We start from the raw sequence: 24,891 nt of genomic DNA, 5'->3' as shown, positions 1-24,891 counted from the left end.
TTATTCATATTAGTACTCGTAGACTGAACACGCAGTAACTTCAGGTTGTTTAGCATCCTCCTCCCTGAACTATGGTGTCCCATTATGTTTTGTGACAGTGAACAGGAGGCTGACTTCACTGAGCTGGGATTCCTTCCTCCCCCGCCGCTATATGCTGACACCTTCTGATTACCACATTGGCTGAAGCAAGTAACGTCACCATTAAGAATATCTGCCATGATGTTGAACATGTCTTTTGATCCTGTACAGAGGAGAAAAGAAACGATTGTGAATTTAAGCTGCTGATGTGACCACTTTAATTCTTATATCACTTTCTTTTTTTGTTTAGTTTGTTGTGCATGTGTCACATTGTGTTCTACACTTATCTTTTCTCTGATGTTACTGTTAATGAAGCACACATGTAATCATTGCTCTTAATCCAAAGAGCAATGACATAAAGTAGCCACTAGCCACTTGTAAAGCTTACAATTAAGGATTTGTTTGTAAATGTGTTTTTTTCCTTTGCTTCTGTGTTACATCTAATAAATATTTGTTTATGATTTTTGATTTTCATGACAGTTTGTCCCTGATTATAACAGACTACTGGAATAATCATAATGTCTAAAGTGTAGTTCCTGTAGCCCTACATTCACTCCCGATGTAAGTGCAATCCTTCCTCACTCATCCTATCAGTACTCTACTCTCACCTGATACTTTGTCAAGCTGGCACATGTGAGCCATGCTCCATCTTCATTTTGTTGCTTGAACTGTCATTCCATTTTGTAGTGTTTTCATTTCATGGGGCACAGTATGTTACACTTAAAGTCTGTATTACATCGTGTGTTGGTTTTCCACTCAGTATTTACCATTATAACATTAGTACGCTAATACAAAAAAAAGAGTGACTGGGGCTAGACTTAATCACGTATATGTACACTTTGAGCTCCTTTTACTGGATGTGTCATTCTCCGGCTGACTTGACTTTGTAAATCCCCCTCGGTCCTGCTGAGTTGCACCCAGAGGTGAGCGTGTGAAGGAGCATATGGCATTAATTGAAAGGGGAGGAGCGGGAGGAGTGGTCTTCTTGGAAGGCTGTCACAGGACTCGCTGCTCTAAAGAGGGGAGTTAGGGATGAGGAGAAGTTAGAAGAAAGCGGGCTGCGATTGTTAGAAGACAGAAACTAGTGATTACATTTCGAGAGCGCGTTTTCTGAAAAGCATTCGTTTAGACTCTCATGACGACTCCTCCTTAGGACTCAAGTAGACTCGCCAGCCACTTGTAGATAGTATAGCATACAGTAAACGCACTGCAGTAACTTGTAGGAAGACTTGTATTCCCTTTTTTTGTTTGAACCACCTAACACGTTTTAAATGCAACGCTGTTTGATATATGAGAAAACTATGGCAGCGCAGACGAGGAACGGCGGGAGTTCACAGAACAGCGGCAAAGACCACAGCCGGAGGAAGCTGCTGGTCGGAGTGGACCTCTTCTGCCTGTTTCTCGGTAAGAGACCCACTGGATGCGACGTATGATGCCATGTTTATGTAACTAAATGATATGTACGGGTGTTACGAAGAGGACTTTGGGCCTTTTGACGCTCAATATTGGTTCGTTGTACTTTAACACTTTATTGTGTACGTTGAAAGTTGCAGGACTCGTGTTCAAAATGTGGCAGTCAACTTTTTTTGCTTAACTCAAATTGTCTTTATCTACCGTATGAGTGTGTTTCCTTAATAATATGATATTCCCCATAACGTGAGATGGTTAACCGGTGTATCGGATGAAGATCATTCTACGTCAGAGGAAACGTTTCTACGGATCCTGTCCTTAGGTAGGTTAAGCTAGCTAAACGGCAGCTACATTAATTAGCTAAATGTAAGTGAAACTAATTTAAAACAGATTTAAAGCTCATGATCACATTCAATCCCTTTTGTTGGCCAACATGTTTCAGCACGACCAGCTGTGTTACCTTAGTAACAAGTGATGCCCCGTTAGCAACTGTCTCCCTCACGTTTAGCTGTAACTGCTAAGTGACATATTTAAGATTCACTAGCTTAGCTCGTGAAAGTATGATGTTTCAGCCTCCACCCCTCAAATAAATAGTGCTGGCAGGGAAAACGAATACAATAATATGTCTTTGGTCTCTCCTGCCACACCTGTACTGCACCTCTGCTTTGGCTCATATTTTCCAGAATAGCTCACATTCCAAACCAGCAGGAATTCCCTTGATCTCAACATCTGGCACAATATAAATAAATAAATATATATATATATATCTATATCTCTGCAGTAATTAAGGGAAGTGGCGAAGCGGTCAGACCTTTTTGTGTGTGTGTGTGTGTGTGTGTGTGTGTATGTTCTTCAGCACAGGTCCTCTGATTGTTTATCAGCTGCAGACACTGGGTTAAGGTTGTCAATTATTATTTGTACACTAAAGTTTGAACCCAAAAGGTTTGCCTGTTCTTCGGATAAAACCTTTGACCATTCACTATTTCCACTCATTGTTTTCCTTCTCTGATATAACCATGCATTTCCAATGTGTTCGAGCGTTGGTGTAAGAACATGATTGCAAACAGCAAAGCAGTGTTCCAAATATAAAACTAAAGTGCATGGGGAAAGCACCAGGCCAGCTATTGTTAAAACAATCCCATGAAAGGTTAGCACCACATATAGCTTTTTCCTACCAACTATATTTAGTGTAAGTCTAGTTTGGTCTCTAGGCTAAATCCCCATGATTTGCTCTGTATGTATGTATGTACCTTCCCACAGTGAAGGGTGTCAACGAACTAGCAGTGTTTTTCTGGATGAAGATGTGGTTTACAGAGACCAACCTCAAGGAGGAAATGGAGGGCTCGTACTGGTAATCACCATTCCTCCATTCTCACACGCTGATTGCAGTTTAGTGTAACTGCATTCAGGGAAATATCACTCCTGCTCTCCAGTAGTCAGTCCACTAGACTCGAGGAGACATTCACCCTGATTCAGTGGTGATTAAAGCTAAATCCTGACAAATATTGCTGAGGAAAGCAGAAGGCCACTATTTAGTATTTTGCTTTAATCTTGAAGAGGTGATCAAGTTCAGTTTACATCAAGCCGTAGCAGGTGGCTTTCATGTTTTCTAATTAATCGTCTTACATTATAATGTTTGTGTGTGCTTTGCTCTGATTCAGCACGAGGTATTAAGACGCTGGTTAATCAGCTACAATTGTCTATTTTTCATGTTCAGTATATTAAGTGCAAGTACTTACAAGAGTTGACGTTTCAGTTCAACTTTGAGCATGGAGAGGAGTTAAAGTGGTAAATTGAGCTGGAAGCGTTTTATTTGGAGTTCTGAAATAAACAAGTGATGCCCAATTAGAACAGCCATTATGGGCCCTTAGATTGTTTTTCAGTCTCAAGTCAAGAAGTTCAATCACAGACAGATACAAATGGTACTGTGACATTGGTCTCAATTTAAGGAATGTTTAAATATAACCGTATAGACATTTGAATTTGTCACACTTTACAACTAACCTTAACAAAGACAGAATACTTATATGGGACACATTGTGATATTAGAAGATAGAGGTACACAATGATATCTGCAGTTTGAAATATTGCACACAAGATAATTGTTGTGTATGCTTGTACTTTACGTGTGACATTGATATGTATGATTTATGTTTTTAGGAAAATGTATTGTTTTTCGCCGATGTATTGTCAGCATTACCTTTTTCTTGTTTTGTGTGGGAGTAAAGCGGGAACAGATATGTAAACTGCATTGTGTGTAATATCTACTTTTCTTTAGAAATGTGAATAATAGACAGAGGCAGACAGACCCGGTTTCCCTTCTGCAATTTAGCAGTAGGCCAGACAGACAGACAGACAGAGGGCAGTTTGTGTGGGGTAAAGTAAAAACAACTGCATCTGTGTATACACCACAACTACCTCAGACATGTATGCATTTCTACGCCAGACAGTAAGAAATCCCTGCAAGTGGAAAATGTGCGTCTGTTTATTTTAATAAGTCACACTTGGTGTTTTGGCGAATGCCTCCAAAATATGGTGGGGATTTAATTTAGCGTGAGAGTTATACATTAATTCTAGTTTCCACAAACTGCAGCTACATGGAACTGCCAGTGCTGAACTGGGGGAAAGGCAAATGGGCAAGCGTTGAAAACTGTGTCATAATGATATGTTTTCTCCCATATTTTGATATAAGGGCTACTTTGGTTATGTGCTGAAAAAGTCAGTCACAGGATTTGCTTATTTTCAGTTAGAATCCCTCAGTTGATTGTTAATCAATCAAGAGCCAAATTGAATAGAAGACGCCAGATGTTGACATTAGCAACTGAAAACTTCCATCTTGTTTGTTTTTGTTGTCTTTGGGTTGATGTTGAGCTATTGCAAAAGACCTACTCACGCCTGCTGACTGGTGTTGTTGTTGTTAGCCGAACAAGGACACCCTCCTCCTTCTCGCCCACTGGCTGTTAGAAGCGGGAAAGGAGGAAGGGGTAAGGAGGGGAAAACCCTGACATGCTGCACTCAGTGCTGATGCTGCGCTGTTCAGATGGATTGAAGGGGTCGGAGGACTGAGCGGAGAAGAAATCCCCTCTGAGTGTATGGAAAACAGGACCTGACGGTGTCTTATTGTGTTATTCTTCTTCTTTCTAACCAGCTGTTTGAAGCACTTTCCCTGTGCAGGTTCCTTTTTAAAGCTGTAGCCACTTTATTTCATCAACCCATTTGCCACCTCGCTGTCTCTTGATATCAATCTCTGCCTCTGGCCTTGTGCTTTGTATCAAGTCTGAGAATATGTGAAGAGGCATTTACTGGGGTCAGAGTTGATGTGTTTCACATCCAGCACTGTCTGACGTGGATACTTTTTTAATTCCTTTGTTTTGGGAAGTCCTGTGTGGTTCTGTTCATGGCCAGGCTAAGCAAACTGAAGGGATTTAGGGTACTGTAAAGTACTGTATATGTTTACAGTTACATACCACCCTGCTCTTTCTTTCGGCACCAGACTTGCTCTGGAGCTGATTGTAGCTCCGTCCAAGTGTTTGTTTGAAGAGGGAGAATGAAAACTGAAAGTTAATAATGTGAATCCTGCTGAATGTGGAGGGAAGGCCAGCTTTCTGGAGTTCCCATCAGGAGGCAGAACTCTGTCTGTAACCTGAGCTCGACCCAGCTGCCCCTTCAGAGGCCAAAGTCAGCTGTGTGGATGTAAAGGGCTGAGGGGCTCAGCAACTAAAGCGTTTGTTGACATTTGGCTTGAGAAATCATGCCCCCCTCACCACAACCATCCCGCCGTCAGCAGCTCGCAGCACTGACCTCTGCACCCTGCCACTTTTTAGCTTTTGAGACTGAGTCAGGGGAAGAGAGTGTGTGAGAAAGTGAACGCTGATGTTTGTTTTCCTTTGTATCAGCAGATCACAGAATTATTCAAAGAGTGACTTGAAAGCTCCGCCATCAGTTAAATGCCACTTTGAAGTGATTTGAAAGTGTTTTCCAAATTCTGTCAGATTTGAGGCCTCTCCTGGGTACCACATCCACACTCAAATTTCAAAGTCCTTCATTGAAGCCTTTGGTAAATGGAGAAAATAAGCTATCCTTTTTGGCTTGCATCTCAGTAACACCCACTCTTGTTTGTTGTCAAGAGATAAATAAGATCTTTTTGCCACTTTAAGTGGTGAAAGACACTAAATTGATCAGACACAGACACCCCCCAGGGCATCTTAAAGTGGGCATTTTTAAAAGCACTTGAAAGCCTCTGCTGGAAAGGAAGGATGGCTCTGATACTGTTTTTGTTTTTTCTTGTCAGCTAGCAGCAACAGCCTCTTTCTTAAGAACATGACACATCCAATCCTTTTAGCACTAACTCTGCCTGTTTGAGATCACTTGATGCTATTCTAACCATAAAAGGTTCACTTAAGTCTAAAACAATGATGTAGCTTTGATTTTGGCTTTAATTCCAACACATTTTATTTTGTTTATTTTGGCTCATTTTCTCATGACAGCATCAGTGTTTTACAGGATGATATACATAATACATGTATATTGGGAGTTCTTTTCAAATGTTTGTATGAATTTCTGAGATTTCCTGTCTTGTGTGCATTTTTTTCTTTCTTCTTCCTGTTGATAATGTCTATTAAAGTAGCTGTCCACTGTTGTGGGTTAAAGAGCTGTCTGACCTTTGATCCTGTGTGTCCAACCATACAGTGTTGCTTGTTGCCGTATTTTTGCACAAATTTCCCTTCCCGCCTTACCAGAGAGGATTCTTCTGCAATGACAACAGCATCGGGCTGACCCATAAGGGCAGCACGGTGTCCACCACCATGCTCACAGCCGTGGGTGTCACTATGCCTGTGGTCTCCGTAAGTGCTGCTGTGGTACTGCAAGATAACTAGAGAACATATGTCGGGACACACTCAGTTCATCCAATGGTTTGCTTGTGACACCTCAAAAGACATGATTGGTTCGACAGGCTCTGACAAAACACTCAGTGGTTTTGTGTTGTACCTCATTAGCTGCAAATCATGTATAATACTGTCATCTATTTTCCAAAGTTACTGTGTATAATCATAAGCTTTCAAATTGATATCCTTGGGCCAGCCATTGCTTTCCATTTATTTAACTACTGCAAGCAAATAGATTAACTGTTAAAGTAATTTATAAAATAAAATACCCAAAACTTGCTATTCTTGATTGTTAATGCTTGATCTTTCTTAAATGATTGAATAATTGTTTTCTTCATGATGTCCGAAAATAGAGAAAATGCCTGTGACATGTTCGTTTGAGAAGATGGAACCAGTGAATTGTTGTCATTTTTGCTAAGAAATAATACAATCATACGGTACAAAATCAACTTTTAAAATGGTTGCCATCATTTTCTGTAAAGTAGCATTTAGGTTCCTTTTTATTTCCAAATGTCTTCTGCTCATTGTCATTCTGTAGTGAAATTAATAGAAACCAATGGCAGCCATAAGAGAGTCCAAAAATGTCCGGTGTGCTTTGGAAAATGGCATGAAAAAAACATGTATGACCCTTTAAGACTTACACAGGTCTGCTCAAAAGTTCCCTCTAATACTTAATATTGAACAAAGCTGGAGTCATTATTTTTGAATTAGTCACATAACCACAGAATGGATTGAGCCTGTCCCAGATGTTCCCTTGTTGCAGCTTGCTTGTACCTGCAACCTCTGTAATTTGCGTATCATTAACCCAGCACCTCCATCTCTCTCTCTCTCCCCCTCACCCACCCCCACCCCCTTCTTTCTCTCTGTACCCGCTCACTGCTTCTTCACACTAGCCGGCCTGCCTTTCTTGGTCATTGAGACCAGTGCTGTTCAGCCTTACCATAGAGGGTTTTACTGCGATGATGAGTCCATCATGTACCCGGCCAAACATGGAGACACCATTAGCGACGGTGTGCTTAGCGCTGCTGGCATTCTAATCACCATCCTCTCTGTAAGTCACCTCACTCTGATCACTAATGTCATCATCACTCTTTGTTTTTCAGCACCTTCACCATTACTAGCAGCACCCACTGATGCCTTATACCACACATTGACCACATCATTTTCTTATCCTCAGTGCATTGTAATATTTGTCAGAAAGCCCAGTTGGCGCTCTTATTTGTTTATTATAACATTTCCAACAATATATTATAATATTTAAAGGACATGCTTTCCCACTGCCACTGCAACCTACATTATAGGGCTTTCTCTGACTGTTGACTCATTGCCGGTATAAACTGAGATTATCCTTCATGATTACTGAAAAAACACCTTCCCATACCTGTGCTATCTGTCCCTCTCTTTGGCTTCAGCACATTCCAGATAAAAAGCAACATTTGTTCAAGGCTTTTCTTCTCGGGGGCTTAAGATGACTCGGTTGATTAAGGCACTTTAGCAAGTAAAGTGTTCTGTAGTTTGTTGCCATCCCTTTGGAGAAAACAGTGAGGAAGCATCTAAGATCTGCCCACTAAACCGTCATCCACACATCCGGTTATCAATTACATTTTTTTATCCCTTTGCCGCTGTTCAGAGGTTGAAGCTTAAAACCGCTCCGTACATTTTTCCGACCACAGCAAAATTAAGTTCCGCCTCCACCGTAGGGGTAAACAATTCATCGCTCTCCATTGACTTTTTATTTTGTGAAGGTGACACCATGTCACAAGCAAACAACAGAAAAATGTCTCAGAGCAGCTGTGTGGTGGCGCACCACCAGCAGGTTATTAAAGAACCCAGAACTACGCATTTTAGTTCAACTTTACACAAATAACTAGGACACAAATCATTTTGTTCCCCCACTTGTTCATCGAAGTAAATGACTGTGTACTAATGAGCCCTCTTAAAACGCATCAGAATTCAGAGTACTGCGGCTCAAATAGAATAGTGTAGATACTGGCGCACATATTCTGTTGTGCTTCCCATGTGCTGCTGTGGCCAGTGAAGAGGTGTAATAGCATATAGCCTTTCTAGAAGTCCACTCTGCATTCCAATTAAATGAGTCAAACAAAACTCAAAAAACACAACACCCAAACCCACACATCTCCACACAAATGGAAGAAAAAACTAATACACAAACAAAAAGGAGGAGTAAAACACATTACTGCGGCAGTCTTAATTATTCCCTTCATTTTATTATTTCCCATCACTCCGTTTCTATCCGTCTTGACTTAATCTAATTTGTAAATTGAATTGACCATTGGACTGTATCGCAAAAAAAACACAAGACAACAGTGCCCTCCTCCTGGAGGGCCGAGTACTATGTGGGCTTGGAGCCACAGGGGTTTTCATGGTGATGAGGACTTTTGGCCCTGTGTAATTATGGTTGATGCAATGGTTGTTCGGCTAAATACTGTAATTGGTGGGGTAGAATTGTGGTCAAGGCCCAAAACAAAAAGACTTTGCCAGATATCTCGTTTTCCCCTTACAAAACGTTACTTAACAATCCATCTCCATGCGGGGGCGTTCTGGACAGAATTTATGTTTTCTGAGCCAGAAAACGCCAACATTAGGTCATTTAGTGCTTTGTTTCCCACTGAACAGAGCTTAAAAGAGGCCACATCCATTATAATGTATGCAGATTTATTTTAGAAGAAACAAAACCCCCATGGTGTGATAGTGGAAATACAAGACGTTTGACATGATCCTCAAATCATCTATGCACCCATGATTCTCTCTTGAGGTCTCGGTGTAACAGCTCCATATCCTACAATGCCAGTTAATTTATTCATTCACATAGTTAAATCTTTCACACAAGGGGAACCAGATGTGTTTTCTCCTCATTCCCTCTTTCCCATGAAAGCAGCTGGGGTTTATTGAGCTGGCTCCAAAGGGCTGGATGGTGGAAAACAACACACTGTATCAGCGAGTTAAATCTCCTCGAGGGCTCCCCCTCTGCATCGAGTGGTTCCCAGAGTGAGACTTATTCCTGCGCCCCACAAAAGAATGTCTGATGAAGCCGAGATACTAACATGAAAACAGCCAGAAACCCCCGTGTGAAACCGGAGCCGTTTCAGAGAGGCAGCCGGAGCGGTGAAAAACAAACGTGCCCCCGACATGCCTGGTGGAGTCTGGCCACCAAAATCAGACACGTCGCCTAGCTCAGCGTTTCTGATGATTAGAACCAGCGGTGCCTCCCCCCGCTCCTTCCCGCTCCACTCCACTCCTCATTCCTCCTCTCACCTTTCTTTTTCTCCTCCTCAACTCTTTTAGCTTTCTATCCTCCCCTCCTGTTACTCTGAACTCCGTAGCACCACTTTCTCCCTGATACTCCCCCTCACTCTCATTCTGACTCCTCTTCCGCACTTTCATTTGTGAGCTGCTGGAAGACAACAGAGGATGAGGGCATTGGGAAGGCCGTGTTGAGCTGGAACAGCTGTTCTGAGTTATGGCTGTCCGCCTCCCCCTAAGTGCGTCTTACACGTCAATTGTCGGTTTTAGACGGTGGTTTATTTACACACTTGCGCAAAACTTTATACAGTTTGAGTTACCTCCCACGTCACCTCACTGTTTTCTCTCAGAAGTAGAATGGCACAGGTAAACACATTCAACTCTAAAGTAGCCCTTTGCAAACCACTTCAGAGGAAATCACTGAATTCTGTTTTAGATATCAAAATGACATCTTTAAAAGTTAATTTAGTCACATACATCACTTAAATTCTCCACTCTGACCATCCCAGTTCTCTAAATCCCAAGCCCAAATGTCCACCCTCACCAAATTACACACTTTCATGTATATTTCCACAAGGGCTTAGTGCTGGTGCACTTGCAAGCACGGAAGACGTCTAAAAGCATGAAAAGAGCTTTAACTCAGAAGAATAACTTTATTAGGTTTTTATTATGTTCAGATGATGAGCAAAAAACACTTAGTTGAGTCCTAAATTACATGTGAAATATGAGTGTCACACATGGCAAGCCAAACACACTTTTTCAAAGTGCTGTCCTATTTCTATCAAATATTTTGGCTCTTCTGCACTCACACATTTTCACGTAGCCCTCAGGAGATGTGAATTAAGTGCTTAGGAATTAGGCACCGGGACTTGGACTGTGTTTAATTCATGATATTCACGTTCAATGTTGTCATCACTTCCATCCCTTCAGATCATCATTGGGGAGAGCTACAGGATCTACTTTCTGAACGAGGGATCCAAGTCCTTTGTAGGGAACCCCTATATATCTGCGCTGTACAAGCAAGTGGGCGTGTTCATCTTCGGCTGCGCCATCAGCCAGTCCTTCACTGACATTGCCAAAGTGTCGGTGGGCCGCATGCGCCCTCACTTCCTCGACGTGTGCAAGCCAGACTTCTCTACTATCAACTGCTCCCTGGGCTACATCACTGACTACCAGTGTCAAGGGCCAGAGAGCAAGGTTCAGGAGGCCAGGTACTGTGACTAATTGAAGAAAACGTACAGAAACATCTTTTGAAATGTTTTGCAGTAACAAAAAGTTTAAAAACACATCATTTAAAATGTCTGTTTCTTCTAAGTTTATGTATTTGTACAAACTGTGAGCTGTGGTGGAATGTTGATTGTCCTCTATTCTTCTCAGGAAGTCTTTCTTCTCCGGACATGCATCATTCTCCATGTACACCATGCTTTACCTTGTGGTGAGTAACTGAGTTGTTTTCAACACACACATTCTGTTGTATCGTGTATAAATATACAAAGTATTAGGAGGAAATTGCCCTCCCTAGGTACAAAAACGTTTCTATCTATATCATCTCACAATTCTGTCTCTTGTACAGTTCTACATGCAGTCTCGTTTCACTTGGAATGGAGCTCGCCTGCTGCGCCCTCTGACCCAGTTCACCCTTGTCATGATGTCGTTCTACACGGGCCTGTCCCGTGTCTCCGATCACAAGCACCACCCCACTGATGTGCTGGCGGGTTTTGTGCAAGGAGCCCTGGTGGCCTACTGCATAGTGAGTGGTTCTATTATGTTGTAATATTGTAATCCGATTAGATTGGAAATCATTAAGAATGTGAGTGTCCTTAACTCAGAATTAATGTATCTGTGAAGGGAAGGGAAGTTACGATTCCCTGGTCAACAGAAAGCAGGATCAGGTCAGGATGAAAATGGGACAATTATTTGTAGATATAGTTCATGAGACACTTCTACATTCAAGGCAATACAATCCAACAAAAAAATACATCTCTGTAATTTATATTACATGTGTAGTCTAAGGCTGACCTGAATGCTTCAAAGCTTCGATCAGGGTAATTAACGTCCCAATCGGTATTCAAATACATAGAGACTTCTTTATTAACAAAAAATGTTTTTATATGCATTACCCCATAAATACCACATAACTCATGAAATAAATAATTGTAATCAAACCACATCATTCTTTATGCATTAACATTAAATATTAAGTTATTCTCAGATGAATAGTGCCATTTGTTGTGTGTTGTCCTAGTTAATTAAACATAGCGGAGGAGATCATTAGACAGACAGTCTCAACAAAGCCAGGTCCTCTATTTTATGTGTTGCCATAGGCTACAGACTTAATTCATTTTCATATAGGCCTACACATGACCAAATTAATTGTATGGGCTATTGCTGTAATTTACTTGACGTGAGTAATGCACCTGTTGTAGCCAATTTCGTTTCCATAAAAAGGAATAGATCAAATAAAATTCTAGCAGCAGTATACCTGACTGAGATGTGATTCTCTGACTGGCTGAGTGAAGGGTGGGAAGCAGCTGGTGCTTGTAAAGAGAAGGAGGTTCTCTCGCACTCTTTTGCTCTCTGTGTGCATGTTGGCGGGCATATGCATGCATTATGAGTGCATCATATGTGAGAGATTGATACAGTTGACCATTTCTGCATTGTTGTAGTTCTTGATTACAGATCCTGATTTTGAATCTGCCACTTTGCAATGATTGGCATGCTCAAGTTATTGTTTTCTTTTCACTCCGCAGGTATTCTTTGTGTCCGATTTGTTCACGTTCAAAGGGAGACGTTCTACCCTTTCGCCAACCCCAGTAAAGAAAGACCTCGTTCCTCCAGCAGACATCAGAGAGCGGAGCAACCATCTCATCATGGCGTAGAGAAGACCGTAAACTGACATAACCTGACCTGTGCCATTTAAATCCCTGCTACAACCAATACATGGATAGAATAAACTCCCAACAATCTGGATAATGCAGACAAACTCAGTGGATGAGAAGAGGTTACGGAAACAGCCAAGCAAGTTTTGCTTTCTCAACGGAAATCTTTTTCCTCAGTCTCGCCAGACATTTTAATGTGGAAAAGAGAGAGGAGCAAGGATATTCCTACCTCTTCTTCTGTTATGAAGATCATTGGAGACTCCTCTGTCGAGGCCTTTCCATGGACAAAGGTCTGACATGAAAAAAAGCTGAGAAATGGCAGCTGTACGTAACCAAGCTGTGTGCGTTTTGTGCCTTCTCCCATCGGCTGCATCCAGCATAGGAGCTACACTTTATATTCCAGCCACTCACTCACTGTGTGACTAACAAATCACGACAAAAAAACTAATTCCTTGATTTCATGAAGGATGTTGTTTTTGTTTGGTTTTATTACAAACATAAGCATTGTATGTGTGATTTATAGCACCATTTTAGCTAAACTCAGTACTGTGTATCACCACTTGAATGACCTGAAGTGAAGCTTTTGGAAAGCTTTGTAAGATTTTGTAAACGTGTGTTATGTCCTTGATGTAGTTTCGCTCCTTAGAAAGTGCACATAAGTTACAGTAGGTGTAAAGTACAGTGAACGAGTGTGTGTGTTGGATGTGGGCCTCTTTCTGCTGGCTAGGACGAGCCCCCACTGAGCCATTTAATGAAATGACTGTCTGTTATATGTACCAGACGGGTGCTCACAAGTGTTAGGTCAGAGATTGTGTGTGTGTGTGTGTGTGTGTGTGTGTGTGTCCTTTGCGTATGCCCGTGTGTATGTCTGCCTGTGTGTTTGGGTGAGGTCTTCCTTTGAGCGTGCCAGTATGTCATGTCTATATATGTCAGTGTTTATAGCCTACATTCGTGCCCCTCTTCATACAGAGAACGGGCACCTGCACCAACAGACTCATAGCTCGGAGACGGAAACACTGTGGAAAAAAGCATCACATGCAGTACATGTACATTTACTGTTACTACTAATCGTAGCAATGATTCACATCACCGAGAAATGTGTGCTACACAGGCATATTTACACTTAAAATAAAGAAAAGGACATTCCTCGAGCAGTATCGAAGCACTATTTGGCAAAACAGCAATAAACAAAAATCTTTATTTTGGGACATTGTAACCTCTTAATAGCTCATAGTCTTGTAAAGGAACACAGTAGCGCTGGCAATGAGGCTCTGCATTAAAATGGACAAAATTCATTACATTGAATTGTTAAAGTAATAATGAGGCTAATATGTTTGCATGACATAGGTTTGCATGACATTTAAAACCACTGACTAGAAGCATCATCCTCACTCAGTTTTAAGTAGCTGAGACAAGTTGACATGACACTTATAGGGAACTATTTTTTACAGCATCAGAAGATTCTGCGTGCTGCCATACATTGTACAATATTGTATATCATGTGTATACTTCCATTATATCTTTTGAAGAAACGCCCACTATGACCTGTGTGTCTAGACCTGTGTAAATGTAAAACATGCTGCTCTCAAGAGGCAAAACTTGGCAGATGTCATCCAGTGAGTTTGACAACTTGTGAATATTAAGTTTTATGAACAACAAAGCTCTCAAGACAGACTGCTTCAGTGCATTTATTAAAAATTGCCTTTCAATATTTTTGTATAATGTCATGTGAAATGTTGTACAATGAAACTGGAAGACGTATAAAAGATAAAATGTCTTTTAATAAAAAAGAAAGAAAGATCAAGAGCAGTTTGTTTCACTCTGTGTCATACATGGCGTGTGTGAGAATCTCTGACTTTTGTACTAATTCAGAAGCCGGCCAACTGTGCGTGTGATGGAAAGATCTGGGCGTGGGGCAATGGTAGACTTCCATGCTCGGCTTCCTGTGGGGAAATAGTGTACATTCCAGGCTTTAAACCCTCTCCCCAATGGCTCTCTGGAATAATATAGACTCCACACAGAAAGTATGCCAGAGTGGCAAAGTACATTCACATATGAGATTGCTTAGAAGCAATGTAATTTGCCCTCAGTGTCTTGTATTATCCTTATAGACCACTTTGCCTCCACATAAAACCTGAATAAAGCACAGACCATCGACAGGTCGTACATGTCAATTTACTGCATGTGTCAGCATATCACGAGCTGGGCTTTGGGCTGTGGTGGTCACATGGTATCTTAAGCCGATTGATTTCACTGTGGATCAGGTGCAGTTCCCAGAAGGAGATTGGACTTGATTAGTTTAATAAGCTGCAAAATGTGTTTGGTTTTTATGGCCACGCCAAGGGTGATACTTTTGTGCAGCAGCTGTCTTGTGTTATTACTACAAGGAAATGACTGTTTCCAATGTCTTAATTTGGCCTCGAGACTGCAGCATGAGTGTATGCTTTGTGGTCCAATTCAATTTTTTCACCACTTTGGTCCAAACTGAAACATCTCAACAACTATTGCCATCCCTCGAGGTCAACGGTGACTTTGGTCAGCCTTTTTCTCTTGCACAGAATAAGGTTTTCACTGAAATTGTTAAATGAATTGCATGAAATTTGGTGCCCCAGTGCATAGTGCCCAGTGAATGAAACCTAATGACTTAGGTGATCCTCTGATTTCTCATTGTACGCCAGCAGCAGCAGCCAAAGCTTTCACCTATCTTGGGAACTAATTGAACGTCTACTAAATAGCGTTTGCACAGCTTTTTGTCAACATATTCGTGATCCCTGACTTTCCCTCTATAGCACTAAAGGTTCACATTTATAGTTAGAATATAAGTGAAATGTCTTGGCAACTATTGGATGTCCACCTGAAGATTCTTTGAAAAACAGCTCAAAGTCCTCCTCCAAGAAGTCTCTAACTTGACTTGTTATGATCGTCTCAGGAGCGACAGTGTTGTGCCATTTAATTTTGTTATGACTACTACTAAATTAGTTTTCCCTGTACAAGACTACACCCTATATATTAGTTGTTCTATTGTTGTTTACACTTGTTACCAAACATGGAGAAAGTTTGATCGAAGTGATTTAATCAAGTTCTTTGCTACCAAACATGGCCGTGCCTATAAGTCCACGAGTGTTGCTCTCTCTGTTCAACAAATATCAACATCCAGAGCCAAAAGCATGACAATGTTTATCTTTGTGAACCAGTCTTGACTCGCTCCATTAAGCCATCAAGGTTGCAAGATTTTCTCAGAGATGTCTTTGGTCGTAATTGAAAGTGAGAGAGGCTGAGTATATTTTTAGTTCTCACCAGACCAACAAATGGCACAGCATTAGGTTTTGCCAGAGCCATTTTTCTTGTTGGGATTCAAAGAGCCTTTTTTGATCAGCAGCTCTTAATATTCTAATAATGGAAATCTCATCATGTGGTCCGGAGGAAAAAAACTGTTGTGTTTTTCCAGTGCAGTTTAACCCCGATTACTTGTGAAGTAATTACCCTGTGTGATTAACAAAGTCTTCTCACGAACGCTTTGTGGTTTCTTCTCTTTCTAGTGTATCCCCTACACACACACACACACACACACACACACACACACACACACACACACACACACACTCTCACATACACACACACACCCTCTCACATACACACACACACTCACACACACACACACACACTCTCACATACACACACACACACACACACACACACACACACACACACACCCTCTCATATACACACACACATACACTCTCACACACACACACGCACTCTCACATACACACACACACACACACACACACACACACACACACACACACACACACACACACACACACACACACACACACAATTAAACCACCACTGAGATTGTTGCAACTGTTTTCACTTTAATGACTAAACTAATGCATTTTTACATCACACAAACACATTCCACTGCTCACACACTCTTCAGATGCATCTATAAGCTGTCTTTTTACAGTGTGAAAGCTGTTTTGGGCTGTTACTATCGTGGTTTGGTCTTGCTATAACCAATTTGTAGTTTTTGTAAAAAAAGTAACTTGAGTTAAAAGGAGTAAGAAGCAAAGGAAACAAAAATCTAACCTGGTTCATTCTTCTTCAGAGAGTTTGGCCCGTCTGCTCCTTCAGTCAACTTGAAGCCTGTCATAGAGTCTGACACAACAAACAACATTATTGGCGGTAGTCGCTAAGGTCATTTGTCCTCTCCCTGACAGATGGAGGGATGCTGAGAGGAAGCGAGGCACACCCTCCGAATGCCCTGGCTGATAAGTGACCTCATTACAGCTCCACTGGGCATGTTTTTCTTATTCACAGAACACCATGATGATGTCTGGCTCCCCAGGAGACCTTGGCTTTTGAGCTGAGCCAAGCTTTTGGACTCTCGGAGAGTTTTCTTTTCTTTTTTTCATTGTGGCTCATGGCACACAATCAGTTTCCAGGGCTATCACTATCAGACTTAAACATTTACTTAGACATGGAAATTCACCAAATGTTTCTTCCCTCTACACTAGTTGTTTACAAGCTCATTCATCGCTTGTAAATGTTCTGTTTGAGTGAACTGGAACTAAAGTGAGGCGAAGACAGCAGGCTTTAAACATGTTGTGTCAGCCTCCTTTATCTGCTCCTCACTCAACCACAAACACAATACTTGCAAAGGGCCCTCATAAAAACTACTCTTAATCCTAATGTTAGCTATAATATGTTGTGTCCGTGCCCAGAAGCCCTCAGACCTTTGCAGTGCTGCAGCTGTAAGTAATTCTCTCTCTCTGTTTATCTCTTTCATTCTTTCTCTCCTCATCCTCCCCCTGTGTCTGGATAATGTAAACATCAAGAGGAAGGCAAAATCTCTGCACTCACTACCTTTACAGCAGATCTGGAGACATGGCTACACTGACCGGGAGTCTGAGACTGAGATACAGTCGAATGTACACAAAGGGTTCAATGAGATTAGTGGTTGGCTTGTGATGTTGAAACATTTTGTTGATAGTTGAACTCTATCCTGGAGTTTTTCCAGCTCTACGTCAACATTGCCGTTGCAAAACTTTTTTTGTGATGACATCCTGTGGTCAAACGTGATTAGCTCCCTCATCATTCTCCTCAAACCTTTCCATAAAACTTATAATTTTATGTGACACGGTTTTCAGAAATATAATGGCCAGATTTCCAAAAGGATTCTCTGGGTATCTGTGAATCCCAGAGGATAGACGATGATCAATAAATCCGAATTACAGGACATTTACTTGGAAAATTGGCAAGTCATTTATAATTCATGGATGATTTTAGACCCAGGTGAATCACAATATACCCAAATTCATTTCCATCATTTGATTGTATTGTGACTATTCATGATAACCAGAAGACTTGTGAGATTTAATGAATACAATCATGCTCACCGGGGAAGGATCCTTTGTAAATGTGGTTATTCCACAACTAACGTTTATCCCCGTGACATCCTGAGGTCAAATTTTAGAGTTTTAGCTCCCCTAACAGCAAGGCAGTGAGAATAGCAAAAGTGACAAAAACAATTATTGTGGGGACTATTGGACAATGACAGCTCTACTGGTGGGGTTTTAGACTTTATGTATTGTTTTCTGCTTAATGTCATAATCATGCAGCGGCTTCTATAAAATCTCTAAACGCACATTTGCATGTGAAGCTCTTTAAAAGCCATTTCTCACAGAAACCTCCATTCCCTTTACCCCTTAAAGATGTATACCACCCCCACTCCTTACCAACATCTCAAAACTGATTCCCAACCCCAACCCCCCCCCCCCCCCCCCCCCCCCCCCCCCCCCCCCCGGCCCCCCCCTTTATTTATTTCTCTGCTGAAGAATTTGAACAAATTACCTCCATATGTGTCTGAAGGAGCCCCTGGGGACTGAGCCAAGAAGAATATACTGCTGACGGAACACAAACATTGACTTCATCAAACATCGTGAGCAGCGGGCTCTGATGCTCTCCATATGCGCACCTGGCACTGGCAGCCATTTGCTGACAGCACAGCAACATCTCCCCAGCGAGACTCTTTATCCTTTTATGCCACATGTTGTCTAATACCAGAGATAAGGTGGATGTAGGTTGGTCATGCAGCGTGCCAGCCCCATTGCATGCCACCATATAGCAGAGGGTTTGTAAGGTAATCGAGTGATAATAAACATTTATGTGTCAATCAAATGTAAATGTTGCGTGCGTACAACGAAGGTGAACGAAATCCCAGAACCCCTCTATAGGGTCTCATGTGTTTTCATTTAGTAACCAGAGAAACGGCACAGGGGGAAGAATGAGACAGGACAGAAATATTGGGGAAAGAAAAAAAAGGGAGCAGAGTAGGAACATAGGGTATAACTTTCCCTGTGTGATTAACTTTAAATCTCAGGTACCACACTCATTCTCGCTGAAACCTGTATTTCCTTTGGCACCTGGCCAGAGGCTTTTGACCTTGCTCACTTTTCTTTCTCGTGTCACTCGGCTGGCACTCGATTGTGACCTTTAACACAATGAATACATGTCTCTGGAGAAAGATCACTTACAGAAAGCCTTCACAGGCCTTCCAGAGAAAAATCACCCAATCAACAACAGTTATATGTCACGCAATCATCAATGTGTCTGGAGCTGTAGTCCTTCCTCCATGCTGACCTCCAGCATTAGGAATGTGTGATTCACCAGGGGAGGAGAAGGGTGGACTCTGGGGCTATCTAGCTAACTCCAAGCTGCACTGTAACAGAGCAACAGGTCGATCAGAGGAATCCTCCTCCCCGGGCGTCTAACACCACAACATGCACGGAGCGAGCGAGGGGGAGACATCGTCAAGGATTTGGCAATAACTGCCTTTCTGAGTAGAAGGGGAGTTATGAAACTGCAAGGGGTTTCGTTGTGTAGCATTCAATTTGGAGCTACGAGTGAGCTGTAGAGAAAACAGTCGGAATTCCAAAAACCCAGTTGACGTAAGGCTGAAGGATAGACATATTTGGCAACAGCAAAAACACCGGCTGCTGCAGGCAGCTGTTTTCGGTGAAAGAAGTTCTAAAAAACGACTGCACACTTCATGCTCAGCACCAAACAGCAAGCAGACAACAGCAGCTGAAGGAAAGCAAAGCAGAGCTAACTAGAGAGTGAATATTTTACTTATAATTGTCAGATGGACACACAGCTTACTCTAAATGAATGCTAATGTTTCTCCATGTTTTAGTAGTAAACTGCTGGCTGACATAACTGCAATTACAACTTCAGAATAGTGTTTTCAGCTTGTTGCACTACCCCCGAGAGGCCAAAAAAAATCAATCAATGCAGGTTTAAAGAAGAAGCAGAAGAGGCAACATCGATTGTCACTCTTAAAATGAGATGCAGCATTGATTGAAACACTCACTTCCCTCAGTGGCATCACTATTGATTGCTATATAAATGCCTAAATGGAATTGTGTTCTTAAAAATAACAATGCAAACTGATTAATTGTAGCACATTTGAGAGGTCTGCTGGGGCAGTTAGGGATGTATCCAATCCAAAACAGAATTCAGGGAAACTCAAGATTACACAATGTCATAAATGCTAATTTGTGATACCAGCCTATATAAATAAGATTGACTTACTTGACTATACTTAACCTCTCCTACCGCACTGGTCCCGCTGAAAGTCCATTATTGCAAACACATGTTGCATGGAAAACAATGAGAAACCCATAATGTAGTCCAGTGGTTCTCAACGTTGTTTCAGTGATGGGAAATCATTTTTCAGCCAAGTACCCCCTAACCAGCGCAAAGCATTTTTGGTTGAAAAAAAGATGTAATACATAGCGCTGTGCCATCAGTGTCTGATTTAGACACTGATGACATCAGTGTCTGATTTAATTATTATATTTTTGTAACCACTGGTGTAGTCAACATAGCAGAATTCAGAAATATGTAAAATATTCAGTACTATGCCTTTTTTTGGAAAGGTATAAAAATTATATTAAATATTTTCGTGCTTGATTATGTCACTATGAGTTAGATGTGTTTGTATGCACACTGACGGGAACATTATATAAACATCTATTTTTTTCTTGTGTACATAACAGTCCTGTTGTTTACTTTTATTTGTTCAGCTTTGTTGTCCTTGTCCCTGTTATTACAATTCATGTACAAGAACATTCACAGAGGTGATAAAAAAAACTGAGACAAATTCTGTGTATGTGCACACGCACTAAATCTGATTCTGATGAAGAATATCTAAATGAATTAAACCACAACACCAGAATGATTTCATGTGGTGCAATTTGCTGCATTTTTTTCTAAGGAAGGAAAGGATATAAAGGGTTTAAAAAGCTCTTCATTTTGGCACTGGCTGCTTTAGCTCCTTCTAACCCGAGGCGATGGAGACGCCAGAGTGATGCCTGGCCGTTCTCCTGCGCTCTGGGAGGAAAATCCTGTTTAACGTCTCCACAATAACATTCCCTGGGGTTATTTATTCAGGAATGTTAATGTGCTTGGAAGCTACTGGCCCCTGTGGCCTCTGACACAGGCTCCTCCGAGCTTTCCTATCAAGCATTCGATCAGGCACAGCACAAGCTCTTTGGTGCCGCTGACATCTGTTTAAACAACAAAGATTGATGCAGCAGGAATCTATGGATGGCCCTACAGTCAGACAGCATCGGCTAACTGTTTGTGCTTGCGCACAATGTGCATCTCTGTTTTTGTTTTGCCCCAATTGACATTGCAAATTGCACTTCGAAATTGTCAGCTTTCCAGTAAAAACTAATGGACTCCTTGGTATGCCTCTCACACACTTTAAACTCTGTATTTATGTGTCTTCTCAGCTCTGGGATCTTTGCTTTATGTCATGGTTTGAATAAACCCAACACAATTACAGGATGTAAATGGGCCTCTCCATACATATGCGATCCATTACTTTTCCACACTCATTTAATCTCTCTGTAGGTTCCTAAATAGAAACAGATGCACAGAGCAGCGTGATCACCTAACTAAAAATTCATGAGCAGCGGGAGTTATTAACTAACCGCTTCTCTTTTAATCTTGGGACTTTTTTGCATAATTTTTAAATATGTCAGTTAGATCCTTGAAAGGAACAGTTTAACATTTTCGGTAAAAATGCTTTACGACTAGATTGATACCATTCTTTTATTTGTACAGTAAATATGAAGCTACACAGCCAGAAGATGGCTAGCTTAGCTTAGCATAAAGACTGGAAACAAAGGGAAACCACGAGCCTGGTTCTGTGAAGATTTCCACACCTGAGAGACTTTTTTTGGGGGGGGGGGGACTTCTACGAACCATTGAGTGATTTCTGGCCTAATTTTGCAGTGCAGTCCAGAGGTCCCCTTCCTGATTGGCTTTGTTTGTACGTGAGGGTCTTTTCACAGACTATGTGAACCTGGAGGATTTCCTGGCCCAGTGGCCTCAGTTGTTATGCTGTTTTTCTGACCCTTGACGCGATGCATGCAAACGCACACACGCCACGCTTCAGGCTTATTCACTGGGGAATTAGGCTACGAGAATAGTAAAATATATATTCCCCTGTTCTCATATACGTGTTCTCCATTCGTAAGAGACTTCAGGATGAATTCCTTGAATTCAATCCACATGAGTGAATGTGGATTGACGTTCACGTCTCTGCTTTTCACGTTTCAGGTGGTTTGGCAAAAAAAGAAAAAGTAGGGCAACTCTAATAAACCCCCACATCCTCTTTATGATTCTTAGTAAATCACACTTCACTGCACTGACAGATGCTGTAAAATCCTATCTGCTCATAATGCTGGCCTTTAAATGACATCCACTATTTGACCATTTTTTTAATGTTTGTGTAAGTTTATGATTTCCCTAAAACTGGAAGTAAGAGGCCCTGACTCGTAAAGATCATAATTCTCCTCTGTGTGTAACTTTTTTTTTTGTAACATTCACCTCATGTAATGCTGACCCCAGGGTTAGTCTGAGCTACCCTGAGAAAACTTGCTCATATGTGGGTAATGTTTTACAGCCACTCCCCTGGGGTTGCAGTGCCCAGATTGTTTTATCCACTCGTCATTCCAATTTCCCACTTGCTTTTTCATTCCAAGGGCATTACAAGCATGTTGTGTTAAGTATGACATATTTGCTGTCAATATTATGCCTCTGATGAAATCATGGAATGTGCTCGCAGCAGTTTAGCGTGTTTGTTAAGAAACTGAGAATTGATGGTGGAAACGTAGCTATAAAATTACAGAAAACATTATGATTCATAAGATGAGATGACCTCAGAGTGTTGACTTGGGCTCAGTTTTCAGGGTTTGAAACCTAATCTGTGCTCTTAAGTAAACAGAGCTAATGAATGAAATCCCAGTGGAGCGAAAATTCAGGCTTGATTGTTGAACCTCTGAGAATGTCATCAAATGTCTGAATGCTGAGATAAGTTGAATGTCTGCTGCCATCTACAGGTCTTTTCAGAGGGGAAAAAAGCTATTTGATTCGAGTTAGCTGATTCTCCAACATATCAAGAGAAGCTGTACTTATGATCAAAAGAGAGTGTGTTCAGCAGATGTCTCGTCTCTTACAAAGACTTGTTATGCTGCAGCAGACAGCGAGTGTGGAGGGAATATTAATGCTTCATCATATGTTCATTAGAAGTAAAGGGAAATCAATTTAAAGCTTTTTTAAACATGAACAATAGCAACAGCTGCAACAATACAAGAGCTAACATTTCAGATCTATTTATGTGTGTACAAACATTTATCATTTTAGAGGAAGGGAAGGTAATAGCAGGTCTAGCACTAGGACCAAGGAAGGGACAGAGTCTATGAAAAGGGAAGCTTACCTGAGCTTCTTCCAGCACTTAGACTCACCCAAGAGAGCAGCTGAGGCCAGTGTTTGTTTGTTTTTGTAGGTTCCTTATTTAAGAAATATGTTTAAAATCCCTGTTTCATGGACATTTTAGAACCAAGAAATCTTAGCTCATAGTATTAAATTAAAGATTGCTTGGTTAAATATGGTGTTATTTTTTAGATTCTTCATGTTCAGTGGAGGAGTCAAACATGGAGGGATTGCTAATGGACATCATATAAGAAAGGCATGCTCAAGCAGATCAGAGATGGTTTAACATAGTGTTGTTTTGTCCTGTTAATCCAATATTAACAGAGAAAACAATCAGAATTTGAAAAACCCAGTTGACGTAAGGCTGAAGAATAGACATATTTGGCAACAGCAAAAACACCGGCTGCTACGGGCAGCTGTTTTCAGTGAAAAAAGTTATAAAAACCGACTGCACACTTCCTGCTCGGTACCAAACAGCAAGCAGACAACATTAGCTACAAGCTGATGAACATAGTGGAGCCTTAACATGGACACTACGAGAGCAGCAAACAATTTTCTTCAGACCTGTTCCATTTTAGTGTGCCGTTAAATGATCAAATGGAGGAGTCATTTTTTGTTTGATTTGTTCTTGAGGGGTTTTTAGTTGTGTTAAAGGGGGGAGCGGGGGATTGGTATTTGAGTAGCCATCTTGCATGTGTGCTTTATTGTGCGGCTTGAGTCGTCTTAGCATGTCAAATAAGTTTGTGTGCCATGGTTTATTCATCATTTGTCTACATATTTGGTGATGATTTCTTATTTTTACATGACTCTACACAAAAGCATATTTAAGCAGTAATACATATTTTACATATTCTTTGATTCACCTAGGACTGCTGAAGTGTTATAGTCTCCACATAGCAGCGCCAGTCAAATTAACTAGGTGGATCATTTTTTAACGGTGACTGAACTTTAGCCTCTAAACTGGAGTAAGGGAGGTCAGACTCAGGCGATAGGCTAGTCATATTTAATCCTTTAAATCACAACAGGAAATCGAGATTCATTCATTGAAACATGGTTCTACCCTCTTTTATATTTTTGTCGCAATCAGTTGCTGTCTCTTATTTGTTGCGTTAATATTTATGTTGGGGAACAGTTACTTCTGTGTGCAATTTTTTTTGTGTTTGATGTAAATTGTTTTGAAATGAAGCTATTTTGTGTTTTCCTGAACATCCTCCCAACTGCAGTGTGTATGTTGTGTAAGCCTTGTGCTTATCATGCTAATGGTGTTCATTGCATTATCTTTAAAACAGTTGGCAATGTTGGAGCTTGCTAATTCTCAGTTCAAGCCACTTGGCTGATAACACCTTGAACAAACTTCTCCACCAGTCTGTGTTGGATGCAGCGGTGTTTGTCTCCCTCTAACAGTGGCCAGTGGTAAAACCCTCAAAGTTTTCTGCCACAGTCTCAAAGATGCCTCCCACTCTCTGACTTTTTCCCACATAAAACTAACTTTACCCTCTGAGGGCTCAGCTTAGTTTTCTGTAAACTGATGAAGCATCATAAACATATTTTCAGTCGTGCATTATGCTCGTGGCTTTACCTTTCTC

At 41.2% G+C, this 24,891-nt stretch overlaps 1 protein-coding gene across 1 annotated transcript; it reads left to right on the top strand.

Annotated features, from left to right (window-relative positions):
* Positions 1-1,349: 1,349 nt before the first annotated feature.
* LOC306748014 (phospholipid phosphatase 3-like) lies at positions 1,350-14,278 on the top strand (the record flags this gene model as incomplete). Its single annotated transcript, XM_079231125.1, has 6 exons — positions 1,350-1,482; positions 7,268-7,425; positions 10,569-10,849; positions 11,016-11,073; positions 11,212-11,388; positions 12,389-14,278. 6 exons carry the CDS (start codon positions 1,350-1,352, stop codon positions 12,515-12,517), a joined length of 936 nt encoding a protein of 311 aa, XP_079087251.1. The 3' UTR covers positions 12,518-14,278.
* Between the last annotated feature and the right edge of the window lie 10,613 nt (positions 14,279-24,891).

The sequence above is a fragment of the Taurulus bubalis genome (genome assembly GCF_910589615.1).
Source record: "Taurulus bubalis genome assembly, chromosome: 1".
Taxonomy (NCBI): domain Eukaryota; kingdom Metazoa; phylum Chordata; class Actinopteri; order Perciformes; family Cottidae; genus Taurulus; species Taurulus bubalis.
The sequence above is the reverse complement of the archived record's forward strand: the minus strand, read 5'-3'. Positions and strand labels throughout refer to the sequence as shown.